The sequence below is a fragment of the Hirundo rustica genome, chromosome 13 (assembly GCF_015227805.2).
Source record: "Hirundo rustica isolate bHirRus1 chromosome 13, bHirRus1.pri.v3, whole genome shotgun sequence".
Taxonomy (NCBI): Eukaryota; Metazoa; Chordata; class Aves; order Passeriformes; family Hirundinidae; genus Hirundo; species Hirundo rustica.
In genome coordinates, this window is record NC_053462.1 from 2,961,138 (window position 1) to 2,985,370 (window position 24,233).

General features: G+C 51.7%; 1 protein-coding gene across 6 annotated transcripts in view; it reads left to right on the forward strand.

Annotated features, from left to right (window-relative positions):
• Positions 1-2,166: 2,166 nt before the first annotated feature.
• CPEB1 (cytoplasmic polyadenylation element binding protein 1) overlaps positions 2,167-24,233 on the forward strand; it is a 37,980-nt gene continuing 15,913 nt past the window's right edge. For 2 of the 6 annotated variants that reach the window (XM_040077568.2, XM_040077569.2), the window contains exons 1-3: positions 2,167-2,265; positions 7,848-8,025; positions 17,335-17,523. In XM_040077568.2, the coding sequence (XP_039933502.1) occupies positions 2,251-2,265; positions 7,848-8,025; positions 17,335-17,523 (382 nt within the window). In that variant the 5' untranslated portion in view covers positions 2,167-2,250. Of the gene's footprint in view, positions 2,266-7,847; positions 8,026-14,515; positions 14,638-16,304; positions 16,399-16,914; positions 17,071-17,334; positions 17,524-24,233 lie in introns of those variants that run through there. The other 4 variants (XM_040077571.2, XM_040077572.2, XM_040077574.2 and 1 more) reach the window with 3 other exon arrangements.

The following is a 24,233-nucleotide window of genomic DNA, read 5'->3' on the forward strand; positions in this document are numbered from 1 at the left end:
TCTTGGAGGGCTCAGTGAGCACAGCAGCCTGTGTGTGGGAGCTGCCAGCACTGAGGCATCCCTGGGAGGGAGGCTGCAGCCAGGCATCACAGTGCCAGCACTCCTTTCCCCTTATGGGGACTGATTGAAGCCCTTGGGGGTCTCATTCTCCCATGGGGAGCCCAGTGAGTGCTGAACTTGTGTGTGGAGAGCTGCTGGAGCCAAAGGGGCTCTGGAAGGGTTAAAGCCAGGCACCACAGCACTGCCACCACCCCACTTTCCTTGGGGAACCCATTTTAACCCCTTTGTGTCCCATGCCACTCAGAGTGGGCTCAGTGCACACCCAGCCTGTGTGTGGCAAGAGGCTGGCACTGAGGTGGCCCTGGGGGTTCTGAAGCTGAAAGACACAGCACTGCCACCATGACAGTACCTCAGAGGAGCTGATTTAAGTCCTTAGGGGCAGGATTTTAGCCCTTGAGGATCACATTCCCCACAGAGTGGGCTTAACCTGTGTGTGGAGAGATGCTGGTGCTGAGGTGTCCCTGGGGGGCTTCAGCTGGGCACTGCAGCACTGCCACCAACATATTGGCCTCATGGGGGAGGCTCATTTGAGAGCCCTTTGGGGGTCTCATCCATCAAAAGGGGCAGAGCGAGTTCCACAGCCCATGCATGGAGAGCTGCTGGCATTAAGACACCCTCAGAAGAGCCCCAGCCAGGCAGTGCCACAATTGCATCCCCTTTTGACAGACAGATTTAAGCCCTTGGAGGTCCCATCCCCTCATGAGGGGCTCAGTGAGCATCACAGCCCATGTGTGGGAGTTGCCAGCAGTGATGCTTGGGGAACCCCATTCCCCTTGACAGGAAAGATGTGTGCCCATGTATTTACAAACAATTCCACTGGTGAGGGCTCCTTGAAATGATTCTTAATGTCCATACCAACTTCAAGATGCAGGTTTGTTACAGAGACCAAACAGTTTGACTCCTGAAACAGACAAAAGGTCCCTACAAGCCTGAGTTTCTGAACTTTGGAGGAAAAATGATGTGTTTGAAGGGAGAATGTGTGGTAGGTGGTTCGGGAAGGCTGTACCTTTCTAGTACCTCAGCTGATGGGGAAAGGAAGAGGGCAACATATGGCCAGGAGTTTAGGCTAAAAGGAGGCTGTGCCCCCTGAAACTGAGAGAGAGAGAATCCTGCGGGCATATGCCCCAGTGGATAATCTCTCCCTTTATTCAAATAAAGTTGCAGGACTCATCTATCTCCTTTATGGACACTGGCTTTTCATAGTGTGATTTCCTGCACACCCTCACAGAGTGCTTGTGAAGACCCAGCCTATATGTGGTGAGGGCCCTTGGGGTGCTGAAGTGAATACTCAGAACTGCTACCATCCCAGACCCCTCAGAGGGGCTGATTTAAATCCTTAAGTCCTGTCCCCTGACCCTTGGGGTCCTGTTCCCCTCAGAGGAACATAGAATTCTGCCAGGGCTGAGATGTCCCCAAGGGGCTCCAGCTGGGCAGTGCCACCACCATCCCACTCCCCTTAGAGGGGCTGACTTAACCCCTCAGGACTCCCATTCCCTCATGGGGTATTCAGTGAGCACCACAGCCCACGAGTGGAGAGCTTCTGGTGCTGAGGTGCCCCCGAGGGGCTACAGCTGGGCACCACAGTACCACCACCACCTCACTCCACTCAGAGGGGCTGATCTAACAGCTGAGAGGGCTGAGTACCACAGCCCACGTGTGAAGAAATGATGACACTAAGCCTGCCCTTGAGGATCTCAGTTTAACTGAGGGGGATCCCATTCCCCTCACGGTGGGGGCACAGGGAGTGCCACATCCTGCAGGTGGCAGCTGCCAGTGCTGGGGCGTCCCTGGGAGGGTGGCTGAAGCCGGACAGTGCAGTGCCACCACCCTATCCCTCAGGGGAGCTGACTGAATCCCTCAGGGGATCCCACGTTAAGCTGTGGGCGCCCCGTCCCCTCAAAGCGCCCGGGGCGAGGCGGCGCCGCGAGGCGCTGGCGGGAACCGGCCGATGGCGGCGGGCAGACGCCACGCGGCCGGCGCGTGCCGCGCGCATGCGCTGCAGCTCCGCCCCTCAGCGGCACCCCCTCCCCTCCCTCCGTGCCCCCACCCACCGCCCCAGGCTCGGCCCGGCCCGGCCCGGCCCATAAAAGCCGCGGGCCGGGAGGAAGGACCCTGCCGCTCTCGGTGTCTTCGCCGTCCTCGTGGCTCGCTTTTGCAGCGTTCTGGGACCGCCTGCCCGCAGCGTCGCCCATGGCCTTCCCGCCGGTGAGTGCGAACATGTGCCGTCTCGCGAGGCCGCCCCTCCACGTGGTTCCACGCGGCGGTGCTGCTGGGGGGGTGGGTGATGTTCCCGCCTGGCTCGCTTGTGTGAAGAGCGGATGGGAACTCCGAACTCTCAGGACAGCAGTGGATGGAGTTCTCCCACTTCCTGTGGGAGCGCTGATACTGGATCCCCATTCCCTTTGGACTGGTCTCGAGGGGGTCCTGGTGCTGAGGTACCCCTGGGGAACAGGGGACTGACGGAGCTCAGGCTCAGGGACCCCATCAACTGACCGATGCTGCCTTCAGGGAAACCGGAGAAAACCGGATCCCAGCCTAGCAACCTGTTATTCCACTCTTTGGGGTTTTAGGGGGGACAAAGCTGGGTTGGAGGTGCTGAGCTCAGGTTTGGATGGTGGGGTATGTTTTGGCTAGAGCGGGCACTTGTACTTATGCAAGTGATACTTTTGTACGCTTCTAAACTGCCTTTTTAGTGTTTAAGGTGACCTAAGGTGCTGTTTTATTCTTAAACCATAAGCTGAAAGTCCATTTATTGTCTGGCTGGGGTGAGGGGGGGTGACGCAGGAGACTCAGTTGGTAACTGAGTATGGAGAAAAGGTGACTTTTCTGAGTGAGACAAGTCTGCTGAAAAACAACTTCGGGGTTTTTTTGTCCTTTGCTATTCCCCAGCTGAAACCAATTAATCCTCATTACTGGTGCCTGTGTCGTGGACTAACAAGGTGTGCTGGCACCTGGAGTGCTGATGAGGGGCTTCAGGTACAGCTGTGCACAGGGTGGGAGCTGGGCTGAGGTGTGAGTTTCAGGGCTCCGTTGCTTTGCTGCAGTTTGTGGAACAGTCTCCCAAAACCAATAAAAACCTTATTCAGCTTTGACAAGCTGCTGCAACAGGTAGCTGTGAGTATTGCATGTGTACAAAGCTGCTTGTGAGTGCTGGCTTCAGAATGTTTTGTTTTAAAAAAAAAAAAGCTGCCTTGATGATGCAATGCCTTTAAAAACAGGGATTTGGGCAAAACTGGAGTTTTTCTGAAGCCTGTGCTCACCTGTGAATTAAGACCAGTCTTAATTCCAGCCAGGTGTGTTCAACACATTTCTACTCAGTATATCCTGAGACAGCTGCTTAACCTTAGTCTTGCTGATGATGGGAGAGCTAGTGCAGCCTTGGCTAATTTTGGGGTGAGTTGGGGGTAGGAGTGTGTTGCTTGGTGGAAACAGTTACACCAATGTCAGGTTTTGCAGGCGTGTAGCTGACTTCAACTTGGGAAGCAAAACGTACCAACAAAAAGGGATTTTCTGACCTGCCTTTCATTGAAGTATGGAGCTACCTTGATTTGATGTTGACACGGGCACCATTTTAACAGCTTCTTAAATTTTGCCTTGGGATTGAAGGGCCCTCTTGGCTGTAGCTACAACTCCAAGAACCCTTCAGGGCATGGCACTGCTTGGGTGAAATTTCTATGGAAGAGGCAAAAAGCAAAGGCTGGATTGTAGCTGAGCCTTGCCTGTTCCACAGCATCCCCAGGAGCTAATGCACATCTTGGCCATACTGGCAGCCGAGCTGTGTTTAATGATTTCCCTAAGGATTAGGCTATCCTAATCCTGTGCCAGTGCTGTTGTGATGCTGCAGGTTCTGCCTAGCCCTGGGATTTCATTATCTCTAGGTTTCCTGCAGGTGTGTGTGCCTTGGGGCTGTGGAGGTTCCTTATTTCTACTTGCCTCGGACAGCTTTGGGGTGGTTTGCTGCCGAGGTGTGTATTGTGCCACTGACTGAGTGCTGCTGGTTGTGCCTGGGGTGGGTCCTCCTGCAGGCAAACTCTGCAGGCTGTGGGGTCTTCTTGGGGCTCGTGGGATGGCAACTGCAGGGACCTGCCAGCTTCCTGATGGACAGCCGGCAAACAAGAGTTCCCTGCCGTGGCGGTAAGGCTTGCTGGCCCTCTTACTCTGAGGGAGGGGAACTCCTCTCTGTTTCTTAGCGCTCCTTTTCTCAATTCCCTGTGTTTCTTCGGGTTGCAAGAGGGGTCTGGAGCCTTTCAGTACCCTCCTTGAAACCTCTGTGTCCTGGGGATGAGTTTTCCTGCTTGGATGTAAGTTCTTAGTTTAGTCAGGATATGGAGGACTGCCCTCGGGCCTGAGTTCATCTTGCTGTGTGTCTGTGTATGATGCTGCATGGGTCTGTGTTTCTGACCTCTGGTGACTTAACCTAGAGTCTCAGAATCAATTGCTCTGTGGCACTATGTGCCTGCTGCAGAGAACTGGACTGCTCTTCTCCTTTGGTTCTGATCCAGGGGCTTCCCTAGAAAGTGATCTGATCCAGGGGCTTCTAACTCTCTTAGAGACTGGGTGTCTTGCCATGTATTAGGAAGTAACTTTGACTCCTGGTGGCTTTAAAGCACTTGTCAGCTGGATCAGTTCCTCCATTGATTTGTTCATCCCCTGACAAGGCTGTGTCTGGGCCTCTGGATTGGGATTGTGAGGTGTAGCAGGATGGAATGGCTGAGAATGGCCGTTGGGTCACTGGTTACACTCCAGGGTGTCTCACGGTGCCGGGAGGATCCACCAGTTCTGCTTGGCCAGTGCTTCTGGAAGCAGAGGGAATCTGTAGCTTGTAGCCGCAGTGTGGAGAGCTTCCGGGGAAACCTGGAGAGGCAGTGTGTTGAATTTGCCAAATTCCTTCCAGGTTGGGTAGGGAAAGCAAATCCTACCTGGGCTTTGGAGTGCTGTGTTGCTCGTCGTGGCTGGGGATGATACAGCAGCACCGGCTCTGGGGACACAGGCTCAGGCATGGTGTGTTTACCTGGGCGTTGGTGTTGACTCCGAGATGGAAGCACTTGGGTGGATTCTCCAGTTTGTAAACTCTTGCCACCATCCTCTCCAGGCTCTTGGGGCTGGTTTGGGCTCTGAGTGATCTGGAGACTTGCAGAGCTATTCCCAAAGGGGTATCTTATTTTAGGGTTGGGGGAGGGGGAGCCACGAGCCTTTCCTACAAGGGTTGCAGTGCTGCAAGGTCCCCTCTGCCTTGTGTCCAGGATGATTGCAATATCTCAAGGATATCCATACAGTCCAGGGTTAAAAGCTCTCTTAGCAGAAGGGATTTTTGTGGAAAGGCTTGGCTGTGCTCTTGCTGGTTTTTGTTCCGGTTTGGAGCAGGACTGGTGCTGCCAGTTGTGGAGGCTAAATGAGAAGGAACGGGTGGGGCGTTCAGCTGCCTGCTCCGGGTTGTTTTGTCTTGCTACTGCAGACTCCTAGGGAAAAGCTTTGCCTCCCGCTGGAAGTGGTTCTTCTACAGGAACAGGAGTAGAATGCGGAATTTCATGCTTGTGCCAAGGCAGCCTGATGCGGCGCTCATTTTTATTAAAGATGACTGGCAATACTTTTGTAATTTGAGCTTCTGTACTCCAGCTGCTCTTTATAAAGACGACTTAAAGCGTGTTCTCTCAGCCTGCAGCTCCTTTTTAGCCTTACCTTGTTTCATTCTTGTTAATGTTCCAGACTACCGGCGCCTTGGCTGGCGGTGGGCTCTGATGTGTGCTCGTGTATTTACAAACCATTGGTGAGGGTATGGGTGTTAACGTGTTTGAAATGGTTCTAAACGTCCATACCAACTTCAAGCCGCAGGTTTGTTACAGAAACCGAACAGCTTGACTCCTGAAACAGACAAGGGGTCCCAACAAGCCTGAGTTTCTGAACTTTGGGGGGAAAAAGACGTGTTTGAAGGGGGGAGGGGTAGGCGGTTCTGGAAGGCTGTGCCTTCCTAGTACCTCAGCTGATGGGGAAAGGAGGAGGGCAACATGTGGCCAGGAGTTTAGGGTAAAAGGAGGCTGTGCCCTCTGAAACCGAGAGAGAACCCCGCGGGCATATGCCCCAGTGGACAGTCTCTCCCTTTATTCGTCTTATTATGTCTCCTTTATGGACACTGGCTTTTCATAGCGTGATTTCCTGCACAGCTATGAGCATTTCAATAGCCAAAGATCCCATCCCTCAGCGCTATAGAGATGCTAATAGTCCTAAGCGGGCTGGAGTTCTCCGGCAATTGTTGTGTCCCGCCTGAAGGCACCGTGCGAGTTGACGGTTCAGTAGCTCATTCCTGCTGCTTCCAGGACTGTTTCCTTCGCTTTTTAGATATGTGGTGGGGAGGCGCAGAAAACGATCAGATCGTGCTCATCTAATGACGGTGTGGGGGGTGGAATATAAGTGCCAGGCATGGACTGGGCTAATATCCCGTCGCCACGTGAAGCTCAGTTTAGACCAGCCTCCTTGAACGATCCGCAAGGAGTCATTTGAAAGTAAAAACAGCTCGGTGCTTTAGACTTGTTTGCAAGTGAAGTAGAACTGGAGGTTAGTGAGGCCTGAAAGTTGCAGAAGCACATCCAAGAGGTGCGTGTAATTAAGTGTCTTCTTGACAAGTACAAATGGTCCAATTTAGAGCTTTGGTGTGTGTTGGAGGAGCAGGGGCTCGTTTGCCAGACTTGATGCTCTTCAGTTCTTTGGATTCGAATTTAACTTGATTTAGTGGCCAGTATTCTGCTTCGGAGGCCAGGACTGGCGGGGTTGTGCCTCTCTGCTCCTCTCTTTAAACCGGTGATACCTATCGCTCAGCATGTTCGGGAGCAGAGTTCTGCGGTGGGTAGACCTGTCCTCGGCCTCAGAACACTGGTAGCGATGAAGCGTAGTCGCTTCTAAATTGTCAGGGGCTCAAATGTGGAGCAGCTGCTCCTGAACGAACCTGTATGTCAGTGGCTTGTGAGCAGAGCTGGGAAAGCAGCTGCTCTTCCCAGTTCTCTGGACCGACACCAGGGTGCAGGAAGGGCTTATGTTTCTCAGGCTGAGGCTTTACAAGAGGTAACTCTTTTTTAGGATGGTTGCAAAACCTTGATGCTGGTGGGTCTGTGTCTGTGGAGGGTTGTGCTAAAGCAGGGATGGTTTGGGGTAACTACCTTTGTGGTCGGGAGCTGCTGCCTGAAGAGAAGATCAGGATTTTATCTTCTGCCTTTCCTCAGGATTTGGGGCTGTTTGTTTAGCTGGTAAGCAGTGTTGTTTGGGTTTTTTCTGCAAACCTGGAGTGATGGCTGCTCACTTGGATCATTCCAAGATGCTATTCAGAACTCTTTGAGATGGGTAGTGAGGTGAGCCTTGTGCTCCTGTGTGTGCATAAGAGGAGCTGCTGTGGTTCCTTGTGGTGTCTGCCTGGAGCATGGGCATCCCACTTGTCCCTTGGTGTCAGGAGACCAATTTTGGGGTAGAAGGTGTGTGCCCTCATTAACCAGATCTCTGCTGGTGTTGTGATGTGCAGGAGAAAACCAGCAGGGAGCTGTGTTCACAACACAGCTGGTTTGGCTGTCAGTATAAAGTCCATTCCTGGTATTTGTGTGTGATGGGCAGTCTGCTCCGGTGTGCTGTGCTGACAAATTGCTGACCCGTTTGCTTAATTGCTTCTTTAATGCCAAGAATTGGGTTTGAGTGTTGCTAAGACCTAAGCTAATGTGAATATTGGAGGCAGTCCAGGCTTTCCACAATGTGTTGAAAGCTGAGTACTTGCCTATTTGACACACATACTGGTTCTTTTTTACCAGAAAGAAGATCCTGTGAGGAGCATAAAAGACTGCTGGGATAGCCCGAATGCCCCTGCACTTTCCACTTGCAGCAATGCGGATATATTCCGCCGAATAAATGCCATGTTGGACAACTCTCTGGATTTCAGTGGAGTCTGCACCACGCCTGTCACAAAAAGCAAATGTGACACCCTGCCAGGTGATGGAGGGGGGCTGCTGGAGTGGGGTGGCACTTGGTGGGGCCTGGTGAACAGATGGTGGTGGTAGTAATCCTCAGTGGTGTGGGTGTTGGCATGCTCGGTACTTGGGGGGCTTTGCTTGTTTGCCTGAAATGAATAATCCATGTATTCCCTGGCAGTGGAGGTGCCTGGGAAGGTGCTTGCCTCCCTGTGGTACTGCGGGCAGGATGTGAGTGCTCCCTGCCTGACCTGCCAACTCCTGGTGGGAATACCTCCAGCAGGCTCCTTGAGTCTGCCTCTCCTGGAGGCCGGATTCATCTGCTCTCAAGGTTAGCAGAGCTGAGTTGCTGCATACATTGAAATTGCAAAAGAATTTTGAAAAAACATATTTGCCACAGGTCAGTTAACCTGCATGTAAGAGCACAGGTGGGTGCGGACTTCCCTGCAAAGCCAGCTTGGTGTGATGAAATCAGTGCTGCAGGCTTCTGTTTCCTCCAGGCTGAGGGGAGTGGGCACATTCTGCTGCCTCAAGATGGAAGTTCTGTGCCAAAGCAGAGAGTGTTTGGCCTGGTCTTATTTTTATCCAAGTGAAGGACGTGTTTTTGTCCCTTTGCAGCAGCCCAGGTCTGCCAGTAAATGTACTTGTGCCTGATACTCCTTTTGCCAGCACACCTCTGAGCAGCAGAGCTTGTGCCAAGGATTTGGGCACTTGAAAGGGATTTCTCTTGCCTCTCTAGCCTCTGAATTACAGGGTCAATAAACCCTCCGGCCATTATTGGAAGCTAACTAGCCCCTCAGGATATGTCCCAAAACAAAGTGGGAAGTGAAGGGCTGAACTCCTCCAGCTGATGACCTTGCCAGGGTGCCCTGGGCAGAGCAGGTTTGTCTGCAGTCACATGGAGACAGGGTTTCCTTGGCCTCATGGGTAAACTGAGGTTTAATGAAATGGGTGTGGAAAAAGGCTCTAAATGAGTGTCTGGGCACCGTGTGGGTCTGTTTGCTGCCTGCACTGTGCAACTTTGTTCTGGGCTCGTGAAATGACTGCTACCAGATGGCTTCCAGTGCAGCTTAATCTCCTGGGTGCTTTGAGGACTTAGCAGCGTGGACCCGGGGCTGATCTGGCCATGTGATCCCGTGCTGGCTCTGCAGAAATACCAGAGGAAGTGAATTGCTTGCTTCGAGGCCTGGATCCATTGCCAGCATTGCTTGAAACCTGCCTGGTAAAGTGGAATTGGGGGCTATGCTGGCTACTTCTGAGCAATGGTGTAGTGAACATTAACCAATTCAGGTTAGTGGTGCACTTTTAGAGATTTTCTGTTGGATTGAGCTGGTTTGGCTATTTTTTTTGTCCCATGGCACAGTAATAACCAGTGCTGTATCTGATCTGGATACATTGGAAGCATAAAGGAGAATAAACAGAAATACTTTCCTTTATCTCCTTGCAGTGGGTTCATGAAAGAGTTTTTTCTAGCTTCCTTGTTGAAATATTAGCTATAGCCCTTCTTACTCCATTTGGAATGGGACTATTTCATAGAACCTTAGAACATGCTCATGGTATTTTCTGTTTGAGTTTCAGCTTGCCAAAGAGGAGATGTCTCTGCATGGTAGAGTAGATTGGTCCTGTGAAGATGTGGTTTAGTTCTGGTTTTAGGTCTGTGCTTAAGACCTGGCACAGCAATTTTAACTTGCAGTGCTGTATTTGACTTTGAAAACTCTTCTCTGAGGGATGGGGGTGTTTGGCAGGCACTGAAGTAGACCTTTTTACCGACCTGCTGCTTGCAAATCTCTGCTTGTTCTGTCATTTACTCTGGTTTTTCCTAGGGATGTCTGGAACAGAGGGTTTTACTGGTCATGCTGTGCCTGTAAACTCTTTGAGTTTCCCAGTGGTGTTAAACTGCTTGTTTTGGGTGATCAGTAAGTCCTGTGGAAGACCTCTCATAGGGCAAGTGCACTAGCACTTGGATGTAAAAAAGAGTGCCTTTCTCTAGCAAATGTTATTTTTGCTGCAGGGAAACCAGAGTTGTGCACTGCCAACACCCTAAGCAGCTTTTTTCCCTGCTGTGGCAGCTGAAGACCAGTCTTACCAGGGTAGGGGCCTTGTTCAGCAGTAGTTACTGAGACAGGAGGGTTTCAGCTTATGTCAGATTCCTTGTATGGTGACACAAATGCCTATGGTGTTGTGAGGAAAGAATTTATCACTTCCCAAAGGATACTGCTGCTGAGCTGAGCTGGAGGTGTGCTGCCTTGGGCTAATGGAAATGAGAAAGTACTGATAAGGGAACTTGGGCCAGCAGTTACCAGCTGTAAATTCGTGGATGAATCAGCATCTGCCAGTGTTGGCAGCTCAGAATTACTGGTCTCCTTGCAGTCCCAACCTTGTTTCCTTAATGCTGGAGGCTGGGACCTCTAAGTGGGTAAGGAGGGCCTGAATACAATGGCTCTTCAAGCTTTGTCCTGTCTTTGGAGCTGAAAAGTGCAGGAGCTGCTCTTCATGTTTGGTACATTGCTAATGAGAGTCTTCTCCATGAAAAAGCTGGCAGTGTCAGCAGGAATGTGAATCCTGAAGTACCTATGATCTGTAATGGAGGAGTTACTTTGACACCTGGACCCTGGCCTGGGTTGTGCAGAAATTCACACCTGATGGCTGTAAGGCTGAGCAGCTGATTGCTAAAATTCAGAATATAGTGTCGGTATATGGGCAGGTGGTTAAGCCTAGAACAGGTGGTTGGAGCTGTTTGCCTTGCCCTTGTATGAACTTCTGGGTAGGTGACCAGTGGAGCAGAGACCCTTCATCTCATGTGGCGTTTTATCATTGCTCCAATTCAAGTCACTTCTGAACAATTCCTGAGTTTGTGGTGCTTTTACTTTGTTCAGGAGCAACTGTAGTTAGACTAGATCATCATGGAGCTCCTTGCTTGGGCAGGCTTAATGAATCTGGAGATCCACCATGAATTTAGTAGTTATAACAGGTGAAAGGACTGTCTTTTTGCAGCCTAAGCTCCTGTAATGGCAGAGCTTGGGGAAGAGGCTTTATTCCAGCAGTAAATGCTTGGACTTGTATCTCTTTGTGGTCCCTCAAGCTTTTCAGCCGTCATCTTCAGGTCAAACTAAATTTATCCCAGCTTGGACTTGTGTTGAAGAAGCCCCTTTGAGTGCTAAGAGGATTACACGTGGTGGAGAAGAGATGGCAGAAGTTTGTGACCTTTCATTAATGCTATTGGGGAAGCACGTGTGGAGACGCTTTCCTGGGCTGACAGTGAGGCCGTGCTGGGATCAGTGCAGCAGCAGCCTGAGCAGTGTGAGAGGACGGGCTGATTCAGCACTCCTGGGTCCACGCAGTCAGTGTAATCCTCTTCTGGGCAGAGCTGGGACTGCGGCTGCAGGTTCAGCTTGTCACACCTAAAGTTGGATCTCTGTAAAGATCAGTTTGCAGCTGATGATAATCCTTGGTGAACTTGGTTGCCTTGTCGAAGCCAGCTGTGTTGGGATGCCCGGGCTGTCCACCCCCGCGGTTTGTGGGAGGAGCTGTCTGAGCGCCAGGCTCTGGGTGCTCTCCCAGACTGTGGGGTGCAGTGGTGTGGGAGAGCTGTCATTGTAGAACCTGTCTGGTGGCTTCTGGCACAGGGTCATGGTGCTTCTCAACTGCTGCCTGTCCAGCTGCTTCAGTCCTCTCTGGAGAAAGGCAAAACCTCCTCAGTGCAGACCTTAACCTTTAGTGGCTTTTTGGTTGGTGCTGGAGAAGGGAGAGACGGTGTGGCCTTGACAGAGGCAGGAGTCAGCATCTCCTGCTGGAACAGCTGCCTGTCCTTGAGCAGCTGCTTTTGCAGGAATGTGGTTTAAAGTTGTTGCGTATGTTTATCGCTTTTCTGAATAGGAACGTGAGCAAGAGCAGTTTAACTGGCTGGTGGTTTGTTTGCCAGGCTTTAAAGCTGGGCCTTGCTGCGTGGAAGGTGCTGCTACCTGCACTAGCTTTTGAAGTCACCCTGTTCTTTCTGTGGGCACAACTTCCAGCTTTATTAGAACTGGGAGTAAAGCTCCCACGGGAGCTTTTTGCATGCCTGTACCTGGTTTCAACCGAAGGCAGTGCTTTGTTTAAAAGGAACTTTAAAGACATGTAGGTACCCCAAATGTCCCAGCAACAGTGATCTCTTTCATTAAGCTCTCCTCATTTAACAGCAACAAAGCAGCTATTATTTTGCTCTACCTTGACAGTCCATTGTGTGAAGAATGGGAGATGCTTAAATGACTTCCTTCGGATGGGAGAGGCTTCAGGTGCCAAGTTCAGTGTGTAAAGGCTGTTAGTTGTGGCCCATCAGGCTTTAATGACTCTGTGGCTGCTTTATTTAAGGAAAACTGAAGGACAAATGCAAACCCAGACTAGCTGATGACTAAATCGGCTTCCTGTTTGCTCTTAACTGCAGTCAATTAATGACCTATCACTTGTTTGGCCCTCCAAAAAGTGTCTCTGATAACTGTAATGTAAGTTCCTCTGCTTTTCCGTGCCTTGCGGCCCCAAGGAAACATTCCAGACAGCGCTGGATGCAGCTGACCTGATATGCATAGTCTTGGATCAGGGAACAAAATGCCCTAGGATGCAGAGACCCAAAAGGTAGCTCTGCTTACCTGGAGGTACTGAGGCAGAGTGAGACTGTTAACAGGAGCTCAACCTGAAGCTGGCAGAACCATTCTGCCTGCTCCAAAGAAATGCTGGATGCCAGGTACACATCCAAAATAGGGAAATTTGACACCTATGCTCCAGGTAAGAGTGCATTTACTTCCCTTGGTCTTGCTGGCTTTTGGGTTTAAGGTGTCACACTGCCTGGTCTTTGCCTATATAAGTATGATGCTTCTCTCTACTGGAAAGTGGCTCTAGTAATTAGGTTTTGTATATCTGCAGATGGAAGCAGGTCAGTATTCTGCAGAGCAGGAGCTTGGCCTAGAGCTGTTGTACTCTGCAGTGGTCACAGATTGATGGTGTTCCTGAAGATCCAGCAGATTTCTGATTGGTGCTGAGCTCTGTCACTGAAATTCTGGTGCTGTAATTCTGTGACAGTCTCTGTTACTCTTGGAAGAGGGAGGTTGAGCAGCAAGACTGTTGCAGTGCCTCTTGGTTTTTGAAGTAGCTGTTTCCCAGCTGCTTAAGTTTTTGTGGTTATGGAATAAGGCAGACTCCTTCATCTGGCTGTGAAACAGGTCATGCAGCAGTGTCTCCACTTCAGGAACTTTTCAGCTTACAGGGGAGATGCTTAGTTGTGTTTCAGAAAAACCTCTTGTAGCTAGTAGGTTTATGCTGAACAAGTGCTTTAAGTCCCTGATGATCTCCACTGCACTTTGGGAATATGGTCGGCTCATCTGAAAGCTTTCACTTGGGTATTTGTCTTGTGTGCAGAAGGCACTTTAGAGGCTTAATTTTCAGGGATGCAATTCCTAGCATTTACAACTGGAGATGTAGAGAAGTGTGGAAAGCAAAGCAATGCTGCTGCTGGCTGCTGCCTTCCTATTTGTCATATGAAGGCTTCTCCCCCACCTCTGGCTTCTTCAGGTTTGGTTTAGAAGCTCAGCCTTGGTCAGAGCTCTAATCCACGGGGTGAATCTGTTTTTGTCAGTGAATGGAGCCTACAGCTGAGCTGGGCTTACCCTTCTTCTGCCTTCAATGCTTGGGGCTCACAATCAAGGAGGGGTTTCATCTGTATTCAGGGTCTGGTAGAAACCAGCATGAGGGATTTCTCCTGGCTATGGAGGTCATAGGGAATGGGATTTGATTTGGTTCATGTTTGAGTAACCATTATGAGAAAACCCAGAGGAAGAAAAACCCTGTTTGCTGGATTTTTTTAGCTGTCCTTCCCAGATCTGCAAGGCTCAAATACCTGAACAACTTCGTGCTAGGTTGAAGCAGCACCTTTCCAGACTGATGGCACAGAGATGCTGCCGCTATGGGCTGGGAACTGAATCATGCTCCCTGCTCCTCCTGCTCCCTTAACCCACAACCTGCCTGTGGATCACAGCTTCTGCTGCCAGGCCTTCCCACACAGGCTTAGCCTGTAATTTCCTATATATTTTCTTGTTTGAAGTGCCTGGTTGGTGCAGCCGTGCTGCATACCAGATCAGGGGAGCGAACCAGGCTTAAAATTAACTCCCTGTGGCTTGGTTTTAACCAGATGAGCTCCCCAGCCCAGTTTCCTATGTGGAAACTCACCTGCCTAAAGTGGTGTGGGTGGGGATGGTGGGCTGGTCTGGGGCTGTGGGAGCTGTACTTGCCTGCAGGTGAGAGCTGAGCTCTGGAGATCCTCACCTTCAAGAGCCTTTGGAATGTCTTAAATCCAAGGCTCACAGTTAAAGCGTGGAAAATGCAGCTTTCCGTGTGGGCAATGGTGTGGAAAGCTGTGTGGCCTGGCTACAGGGATCTCCTGGACAGGCAGGAAGGAGTCACCCAGGAGAGATACTTGCTCCAAGGCCAGTGAGGGAGTGTTTTGTTAAGGACTTTGTTCTCATCATACTGTTGAAATCAAACCCAACAGGCTTGGGAGGCAGGAGCTCAGTCTCTCCCAGACGCTCGGGCATGAGCCCAGCGCAGCACTACTCCCTCTGCCAGAATGGTTGGCTTCCAGTGGCAACTCCAGGGAAAAATCCAGGTTGGAAGGGCTTGTGCTGGTGGTTGGTGCTTGGAAAAAACTGCAGCAAAGCATTTGGGTTGGGCTGTGTCAGGTTACAAAGGGAAGTTATTTAGTATTTGGTAGACATTTAGCTATTAGTAACTTGGTTATGACTCTTCAGACTAAATTTTGTCGGAAATTTAATTCTTCCTGCTCTAGTGTCTGATTAGTTTCTTCTGCCTGCAACAATTGGTTGCTGTATAAGAAATCTCCAGACTCCTGACTTTTAAAAATAACTAGTCCAGAAGTCTGTTCTTTGTGTTTTTTTTAGTTGATATTTTGGCTGGATGGCCTGTATCTGTCTTTCATCCTTGCTGGAAGTATTAAAGGGGAAGCAGCTTGGGTTGGCTGTTGGCTTCCGATGGGAAAAGGTCTAATTAAAAACTGCTGGTTATCTGAGTGGATTCTGCTCTGTGCTTCTGCAGTTACAACTGTAACTGGATTGCAGGGAGTTTGTTTTTAATGTGGGTTAAAGTAATCATAGGGAATCATGGATCTTTTACTTAAATCTGATTTGGTTCAATTAAACAAAACAGTTTATTTCCTGAAAAATGTGGATTGTGAGGGAGAACATGGCTGGATGCTGCAGAGTGAGTTCTTCCTGTCACAGATAAATTTGTTCCCAATTTTCCTTATTTCTTCACTTGTGGGTTTCATCCGAGCTGTTGGGATTCAGGTTGTGCTGTGTGTCCCTACTCTGTGTCCATACTTCCCAGAAGATGAAGTTTGGTGGAGATTATGTTTTTTGAGACCTAGCAAGATTCTTGGTCCCCAAAGGGAAGGGAGTCGCCTGCTGCACAGGGAGGGGAGGGATCCGTACACAGCGCTTGTGCATTTTCATAAAGGCAGGAATGTTACATATTCATATGGACAAGTTATGGTTGCTGTGGGAACTGAGTTGGCTGAGCACTGTGTCTTGATCCTCTCCTCCCTATGTTAGAGATGTCCAAAACAAGCAATCAGAAAACTATCTGGGAAGAATTGATGCAGTGAAATACCATGCTGGAGATGTGGTGTGATGCTGTCAGAGGAATAGATGCTGTTACAGGTGCTTGGTAGTAATGTGACTGAATTGGCTCTACAGCTTGTACTAGTACTACTACGAGTAGGAAATCCTGGTGTAGTGCTGTGGAGGAGGCTGTAGCTGGGAGGGGGGAAGGTGACATGTTGTCAGCAGGTTATGGTTTTAAATGCTCTGATCCTGCCTGCAGTGCCTCAGTCCCCTCACTGGGGTCTGGGAATGCTGGTGCTCCCAAAGTGCCCTTGGGTGAAGGCAAGTGTCCTGCCTCTGGCAGCAGTGGCCTGTGTCACACATGGGTTACCCAGCTGCCACCTGCCTTTGCCTGGGCTTTGCTCATGGGCATCGGCGTGGCATGGGATGTGGATGCCGAAAAGGAGGCCAGGAGCGCTGTTGGGCTGTCTGGGATGGCCGGGGCTTCACGTGAGGGATAATGTGACAGACTGAAGCGGCTGCAGCGCCTGCGGAAGAGCCGGGAGCAGTGTGTGGAGTGAGGTGTACATCTGATGGCACAGTGGGAGGCTGTGGGGGCAGGCGGAGGAGGAGGAGACAGCTGCTGCTGCTTGGGAGTTGGCTTATAAATGCCCTCTGACTCAGATTTCGGGTAGCACAGCTGAGCATCTTGTGGTTTCACCAGCCCCCAGATCCCTGCGTTAAACTGGAATTCTCAGACTATGAACCTGCTGTGTTTCCTTAGGCTGTTGGCACAGGCTTAAACCAGGGTGAGAATCCACATCTCCAGTACTATAGGCTTGTGAATATCCTGCAGGATCGGGGAGGGCTGGGAAAAAGGGGGACTAGGTGGGCAAAAGGTAACAGGCCATGAAAAATTCCTGATGTGAAATGGATCTGCTCAGCCCTCTTCCTCCGGTACGGGCAGGATGTGCCCGCTCGGGATGGAGTGGGGATAATGGGCTGCTCTCTGGGTAGTGGGGGTTGAAGGTTATCCTTGTTACTCAGGGGTAAACAATGCCGAGTCAGTGAGGCACAGTGGCCAGGCTCAACCAAACAGATTATGCCAGCAGAATTGCGAAGCTTTGCATCGGCTCTGTATCGGAGCCAGCAGGTGGAAGCTGGCCAGGACTAAAGTGTTTTTGGGTTTTGTGGGTGGAGGGAGGCGGGGACAGGAGAGCTGGGTAGCACTAAAACTAACTGTGTTCTGTCGCTGCTGCTCTCGTCGTTGCTGAGGGGATTGCTGCCTCCAGCCTGGTGTCTGCTGTGCCGACAAGCCCTGCTTTGTGCTGCCTGCCTCCCCTGATTTACTGGAACTGCTCCCTCTTTCCTCCTGCTACCGTCTTGTCTGTCAGGGGAAATCTTACCCTTTTTTCTTACCTTTATTTTGTAAGAGCTGATGCAGTTCTCTTGCATGGCTGAGTGACGTCACTGTCAGCACAGTAAGCATCAGCAGCCTGGTCACATGCTGACCCAGTCAGTAATGCAGACGGGATAGGAAGGTGGAGGGGCCGAGGGGGGTGGGGGGCTGGATTCTGGACATATGGTAGCCCTCCCTTTTGGGGTGCAACTGCTGGTTGCAGGAGCTGTGGCTTCAGAGCGGCACGAGACCTGGCTTGGGGCTTAACGCTTTGGAAAACTCCTGCTTTAAAAAGAAAAAAGCAGCCCTGAACTCTCAAGCTTCTGTTTGTTCTCCATCCGAGCAGACATCCAAGATTCTGAAGAAGCAGTGGCAAGCAGGATGCTCTTCCCTACGTCCACGCAAGAGTCTTCCCGTGGCCTCCCAGACACCAACGATCTGTGCCTTGGCCTGCAGTCCCTCAACCTGACAGGGTGGGACAGACCCTGGAGCACCCAGGACTCTGACACTGCAGCACAAACCAGCACACAGTCCGGTGAGTCTGCTAACACACGCAGCAACAGTTGTTGGATTCTGTTTATGTTTTTGGCTGGTTTCAGGCTAACGTGGAGCGATGTGCTTGTGTAACAGGGCGCTGGCGGTGGCTAATGGGGGCTTCTCGAGCTGTGGTGCTTGTGTAATGTGACAGCTGAGTTGGGGAGGCTGTGGCTGCTTGTGCCACAGCCCCCTCTGCTCTGCTGTCAGCTCACTGCAGAGGAGAGGTGCCCGGGGTTGTTTTGCTCAGAGCTGTAATGCTGCTGGAGGAATAACCTCACCGGGAGAGGAGAAATCCTCTTGCTGTGTTTGGAGGGAGTGGGTTGGGGGGGTGTGGTGTCAGGAGGCTGAACACGCTGGGTAGGAGTGAGGCTGAACTTCGCTCCAGCAGCCTGAGGAAATCCCTGGTGGCAGGGAGCTCTGCAGGTGGGGGGGCTGTGCTTGCGGAGGGCCCCCCTGTGCCTGATCGCCAAAGTCCCGGCAGCCCTGCTCGCCCAACTCTGCTGTGGGGTGTGGTACAGCCAGCACCCAACAACTTCAGCGGGCAGCTCGCCGGCTTAGTGGGAGACTTGGAGGGATCCTTCTCCACTCCCACGCTTAACTAGAAATAGCGGGCTGTGCCTGGCAGTGGGCTGCAGGAGATGCAGTGGAATGGCTTCTTGTTTTAACTCTTCTGGTCCAGCGCAAATCTACGTGATGGGCAGGGTGTGGGCTTGCAGCCACGCGCTGCTGGCTGGTGTGCCCTTCCCCCTTGATCGTCTCCAGCCTGCTTTTGCAGCTGGGATCGGCTGGGGGATCCCAGGGATGCTGGGTGCCTCCCCTGGAGTGATTGGGGGTCCTGTTAACTGTTTGAGACACCAGCCTTCCCTGTAAAATCCCAGGAGAAAGGAGTGATGCGTGCACAAACTTAATGCATCCTCTCAGCGTGATGCTGGAGCAGAGGGGTAAAACAGGGAAGAGTTCACTGCTAGCCTCTGAGGCATGTAAAAACCAGTTTCACAAATGGTGTATTCGTTAAAGTATCAGTCTGTGGAAAGATCTAGTGCTTTGGCAGAGTTTGTACAAGTACAGCCTGGTTGCTACAGAAACTCATCCCTTTATAGCAGCATGCTGCTGCTTTGTTAAAAGGGGAGTGCATTGCTGCGCAGACTTGGGTGACACAGAGGCCCCAGGCATGGAGTTGGTGCTGACAGGAATATAGATAGCTTCTCGGGGTGAGGGGGAACTGGGCAGTGGGGTTTGCCTGTGTAGATGTTTGGAGGGGCAAGGGGGTGCTGCCCTGAGCATAGGAAGAGCTTCTGGGACACAGCTCTGAGTTGCTGCATGAGTTGTAAAACAGGAAAAAAAAAAAGTACTAGTGGGGTAGCAGAGTTTGAACAGCTAGATCTGCACAGCTCATTTGAGTTTCTGCATTTAATTTCCACAAGACTTGGCATGTGGGGCCTGGCATGGGCACTTGAGGTCTGCCTGCAGCCCAGCTGCGGTAGCTTTATTAAGCCTTGCTCTGCTCCAGTGAGCAAACCTCCACATGGTCCTGTGGGCTTCCCCTAATGAACCAGGGAATACCACACACTCCTGCCTGTACTTTCATTGCCAGCTGAGACCTCGAAGGAGGAAGGAGAAACAAGTTGTTAGTGTGTGGTGGGCCGGCCAGGTGCCTCAGAGCTCTGCTCTGACCCCCTCTGGCTGTTGGCAGACTGGAGCCCTGCTGTTCCCTGTGTCACAGGGTCTTTAATGGATGAAGAGTACATTTGGAGCAGGTGACATCCCTTGGAGTGACCCTGCTGCTCGCGGCCCTGGCAGTGGGCGCAGCGCGCTGCGGAACGAGGCTGTCACACATGGAGGCAGCCACTCGGTGCGGATGTCCCAGCTCCACCTGCTCCTCTGTAGCCATCTCCAGAGCTCTCTTGGCCGGCTTCCTGCCAGCCTGCCTTGGCAGAGGCGTAGATGTCTCCGCAGTGCTCCGGCAGGCAGGCGAGCAGCGCTGGCATGAGCTCGGGGCGGGCTCTGCGCCTCAGGTTGGGTGGTGGGGCTGGCATGGCCGTGCTGCTGGTGGGAATTTACTGATTAGGGGGTGGAAGGGCTGCTGGTTTCAGGAGGGAGCTTGAGTCAGAGAGGCTTTGAAGGTGCTCTGGTGACCTCCCTGCTCACAGAGGGTGTATCTGGTGTCAGGTGCCCCCAGTGACTGCAGTGCTTTGTGCTGGAGCTCCTGCCTGCTGCAGAGGTCTGGGTAGAGCTGTGGGAAGGATCTCGCCTCAGGCACAGCCCTGGACTCTGATCTGTTGCCTCCTGGGGGCTTGTGGCCAGTGTGGTAACTGGCTGGTGGAAGATGGCACCCAGTGCTGTCTGAAGAGGCCTGTTTCTTCACTTCTGGCTCCTGGTATTCTCATTAGTACACAGAGGGGGTGGCTGGGATGTGAGACCTGCCCAAGTGCAGCTGTACTGCTTGTACAGAGCAGCCTCTGGCCTTCAGTGGCTGTGCAGAGGGTCCAGTGCCCAGTGGCTGGGGGTGTTGTGATCCTGTGACATTGTTCTTCTCAATTCCACACTCCCTCTGCAGGCAAGTAGCAGCTGGGCCAGGCCTGCTTTGGTCTGGGCTGCTGTTACTCTCCTGCTCTGCGAGCTATGGGGATGGCATGTGCTGGCTGGGGAGGTGAAAGGCTGATCCTGTGCACAGCTTTGCATTGCTTCAACCACCCAAGCCTCCCATCTCACTGGGGCCTTAGCCCTTCCTCAGTGCCCTGGAGTAGTGGGAGTGGGGCTCCTTGGGAGCAGAGCTTGGAGTTCAGGGGTGTTTTCTGAAAGGTTGTGGAGCACTCTGGGTGGCAGAGAAGCGTCCTGTGTCTGAAAGCTATGTGGGTCTAAGGAGCTGGTGCTTCCGGGTGGCCTATCCACGCTATGATGGAAAGAGGGAGGATCTGGAGGGGATGTTACTGTGTCTGAGTGATACTGAGGCCTGAGAGGCTGCAGCTGGCCCAGCTCATCGGCCTGGGGGCTCCATGGGGTGTCCGGCAGGCAGGTGAGGCTGCGGCAGTGCTGGGCTGTGCCTGGACACGGGGGAGGGCTGGCACTGCCATGCAGAGCTGTTGTGCCGCTGGCACCCAAACGTTTGGAAGGTTCCAGCAGTGACTCAGCTGTGCAGACCCACAGAGAGGTGGCTGGAAGGGTGGAAATGCAACAAAATAGCCAACAATCGGGCTAAAAATATTGCTGATGTGCTCCCCTGCAGTGCTGTGCTTGAGTACTGATGAGCTGGGACCTCTCCTCTGCGTAGTCCCTGCCAGCACTGAACTTCATCAGCTTGGGAAGGACCTTTGGCTGCAAAGCTTCTGGTGTCACCTTGTGCTCCCAGGGCGTTGTCACCACACAGCTTGGTGCAGTAGGAGCAAATGCCTGCTGATTGGATGTCGAAGGACAGTGGGGCTGGTTTTTATGCCTACATCCCCCATTCCCAAAGGGCCAGTGAGCCCCTTGTGCCCAGCCACGGTTATTTGTGAGGAGTTTTCCTTCTGCACCCAGCCTCTTATGCACAAGAGGGCGTGTGCTGACCTCTGGGGAGTGTGCCAGAGGCACTGCTGGTGCCTGGAGAAGCTCTCTGGAGGCAATGGCTGCTGCAGGCTGGAACTGCTGGCACTTCCTGGCTGTAGGATTGAACTGCTGTCTCACAGCAGGCAAAGTGTCTCAAACCCTCTGCTGCCACTAGATCTGTCAGGCTGGAAATATTTCAGCATGTCCCAGCAACCTGCTCTGTGACCTGGGGAGGGACTTGTGCAGGAAACTGGCCTTTAACACTTCCAGTCCTGCTATTCTGCATTTCTGGAGGCAGTGTTTACCTGTCTTTAGCTTCCCAGGAGGCGGACATGTGTGCCAAGATCTCGGAGTTCAGAGGCAGGGAGGGGTTAAGGGGAGCGAGGTGGGACTGCCCTTGATGGTATCCTTTACCTTCCCTGCCCTGTTTCTCAAGGGGTGTGAGCAAATGGGGTCTCGATCCAGTTTTTGCCTGGAGAACAGCAGTGCGCAGCCGGTCCGTGTGCAGATTTTGGGTCTCCCTGCCTGGCTTTCTGCCTGCGTGCCAGCTGCTTGGTCTGGCTGGTCTGTCCTGCCCTACATTGGGAGCTGTCCCTATGTGGGACAGCAGACTTGCCCACAGGGAAATCATCCTAAAACCAGTCTGTTAACACTTAGTCTGCAATGCTAACCTGGGAGTGTTTTTAGCAGGATCGGGTCTTCTGGAGAGGATGTTGGGCTCTCCAGCTGAGCTCTTCCTGATGGCATCTGATGGAGCGCCTTTCTGTATCTGCTTCTGTGCTTGTTGTGTGACCCTAAAGCTGCTGGTGCAGCAACAGATTTGAGCTTTTCCTTGGATTTGCTCTTGAGACTGCAGTTCCAGCCTCATCTGTGCCCTCTGCGGGGTGGCTGCTGCTGTCTCATTCTCCAGCCTGCAAGGTTGCAGCTCCTGTAGCTCTGGTTCTGGGGAAAAGGCCCATGGTAGGAATATGCTGCTGAATCTTCTCAGCCCTTGGCTTTTTTCTGCTTCCCAGACCACAGCAACTTATTTTTGCAATAAGCTTGCTTATCTGTAGTTACTTAAAATCTACCAGGCTGAAGCTGCGGGCAGTCTGTTGTGTGTTGCCTGGCAGATAGTGAGGCCTCAGAGCATGGATCTCTCTGAAGTCTTCAAGGCAAAGCCCCATCTGAAAGATGAAAGAAAAGACCTGTTGCACAGGAAGAATGGTTGTTGTCATGGACTCCTTGCCTTTCTTCTTGATAACAGCAGGAGGGATTCATAAGCTGCTCCCTGAGGTTAGGCTGTTTTCAGTGTCCTCAAATGCTGTGTGTGGTGGAGGGCACCTGAGCCCCCCAAGGGAGAGTTGCTGATCAGCATGGGGTGGCTGTTTATAAATATAGCATGGCAGGCTCTAGCTTTGCTCAAGCTGCTGGTTTGAGTGCTTGGGGCAGAGGATTTGTGTCCCTGGTTCTCCATCTGTTTAATTTGCTGCTTGGCTAGCCTGTGCCAAGCTCTCTGCAGAGCTCTCATTTGCACACATCCAGGTCTCTCCCTGCTGTCTTTTGGACAAGTGGCTTCAGAAGACCTAGGTGTGTCCTGGGCTTCTGTGTATTCCTGCTTGGCTGTGTGTAGATCCTCCTCCTTATACTAGAGAAATATTTCAGAGGCTCATCCTGATGGAGAACTCGGTGTCTGCACAACACCAGGCTGGCATCAGAATATGCAAGGATGATTTTTCTTGCTCTGTGATGAAAAGGGTGTTTTGGGTGTGGAGGGGAGAGCACTTCACCTGAGTGAGACTTACTTTCATCTAAGCCCAAGTATGCCTAGAAAACTCAGTGAAAGGTTCCTTTGTGCTGCTGGTGATGTGGCTGCTGGGATGAGGAGAGAAGGACAACTCCTGCTGGGATGAGGAGAGAAGGACAACTCCTGCTGACCTTGGACCTGTGCCTGGTTCAGGAAAATAGGTATCCAGACTTTAGTGGTGGTCCTGAATTACATGTTCTTGGTGTCCTTTCTTCCCTTGAAAGGAGGACAGGCTTTCCCAGCAGCCTGGTTCTTTGGGAGCAGCTTGCTGATGTTCAGAGTGTGGTAATGGAAGCACAGATGTGGTGCCGGTGTTGCTTCCTCTGTGGAGGTCCTGGATGATAAGTGTAAGGGCACAAAGCTGGGAGCTGGTTTGACTCTTTGTCTCCTTCTTGGTGCTGGTATTCCAGGAGTACCTGAGACAGCCTTACTAAAAGCTTGTCCCATGCCATCCTAGTGCTTGTAGTGGTTTTCTAAGGACTTACTTGATGTGGGTACTTAATGGACTCTTGTTCTTTGAATGTGTTTCCATAAGAGCTGCACACTGCTCATGTGGCAGTGGTATCTGCTCCTTAACGGAATAAAATATGTATCAAATAAGTAAAAGAAGTATCAAACTTGAGCTTGCAATTGGTTTCTAATGGAAGTTGCTCTCAATCCAACTCTTAAAGCTTCCATTTGAGCAGCTTCTCCTAAAACAGATTTATTTTTATCTGTGCTGATGCAGTAAAACAGGAGATGCAAACAGAAGAGTAACTGGAACAGGAACCCAACCAGCATCTCTGCTTGTATCCAGCCAGAACTCAAGTGTGTCAGGGCAGCTCCAGTCCTGTGCTGGGGGCAGCTTGTGGGGACAGCCACCCTTGGCTTCTCTCAGGGAGGGCTGTTGGATTGTGGCCTCTGCAGCAGTCCTGTGGCACTGTCCAGTGGTGATTTGGAGAACATTTCTCCTTGCTCACTTTGGAATTGAGCCTTAAAAGGCATGTTCCCTTCCAGGGAGAGCATCGGAGTTGCTGTTTGGTGTGTCTGAACTGCCCCAGGCAATTCATGGCTTAGTCTTTCCTATGATTGATATCGGAGCTAGCGGCAGTGCGAGTGGTTTAGTGTGCGCAAGCCCTGGCCTGGAGTAGGATTCATCCCCAAAATTGCACCAGTCAAATGAGAGATGAGGTTTTCCTCCAATCCTTGCACTGCTACGTGTCTAAGCAGTGGATGTGAGGGTTCCTTGCTGGGCAGAGCTGACCCAAAGGGCTGTGCTGTGGCTCCATCAGGAGCATGGGAGCTCTCTAGAAGAGGCCTTGAATGTGTTCTTGACTCAGTGCCTTTACTGCAAATTCTGCAGCACATGCTGACATGAGTGCTTGTAGGGGGAGCAGCTTTTGGACCAGAGGCTTGTG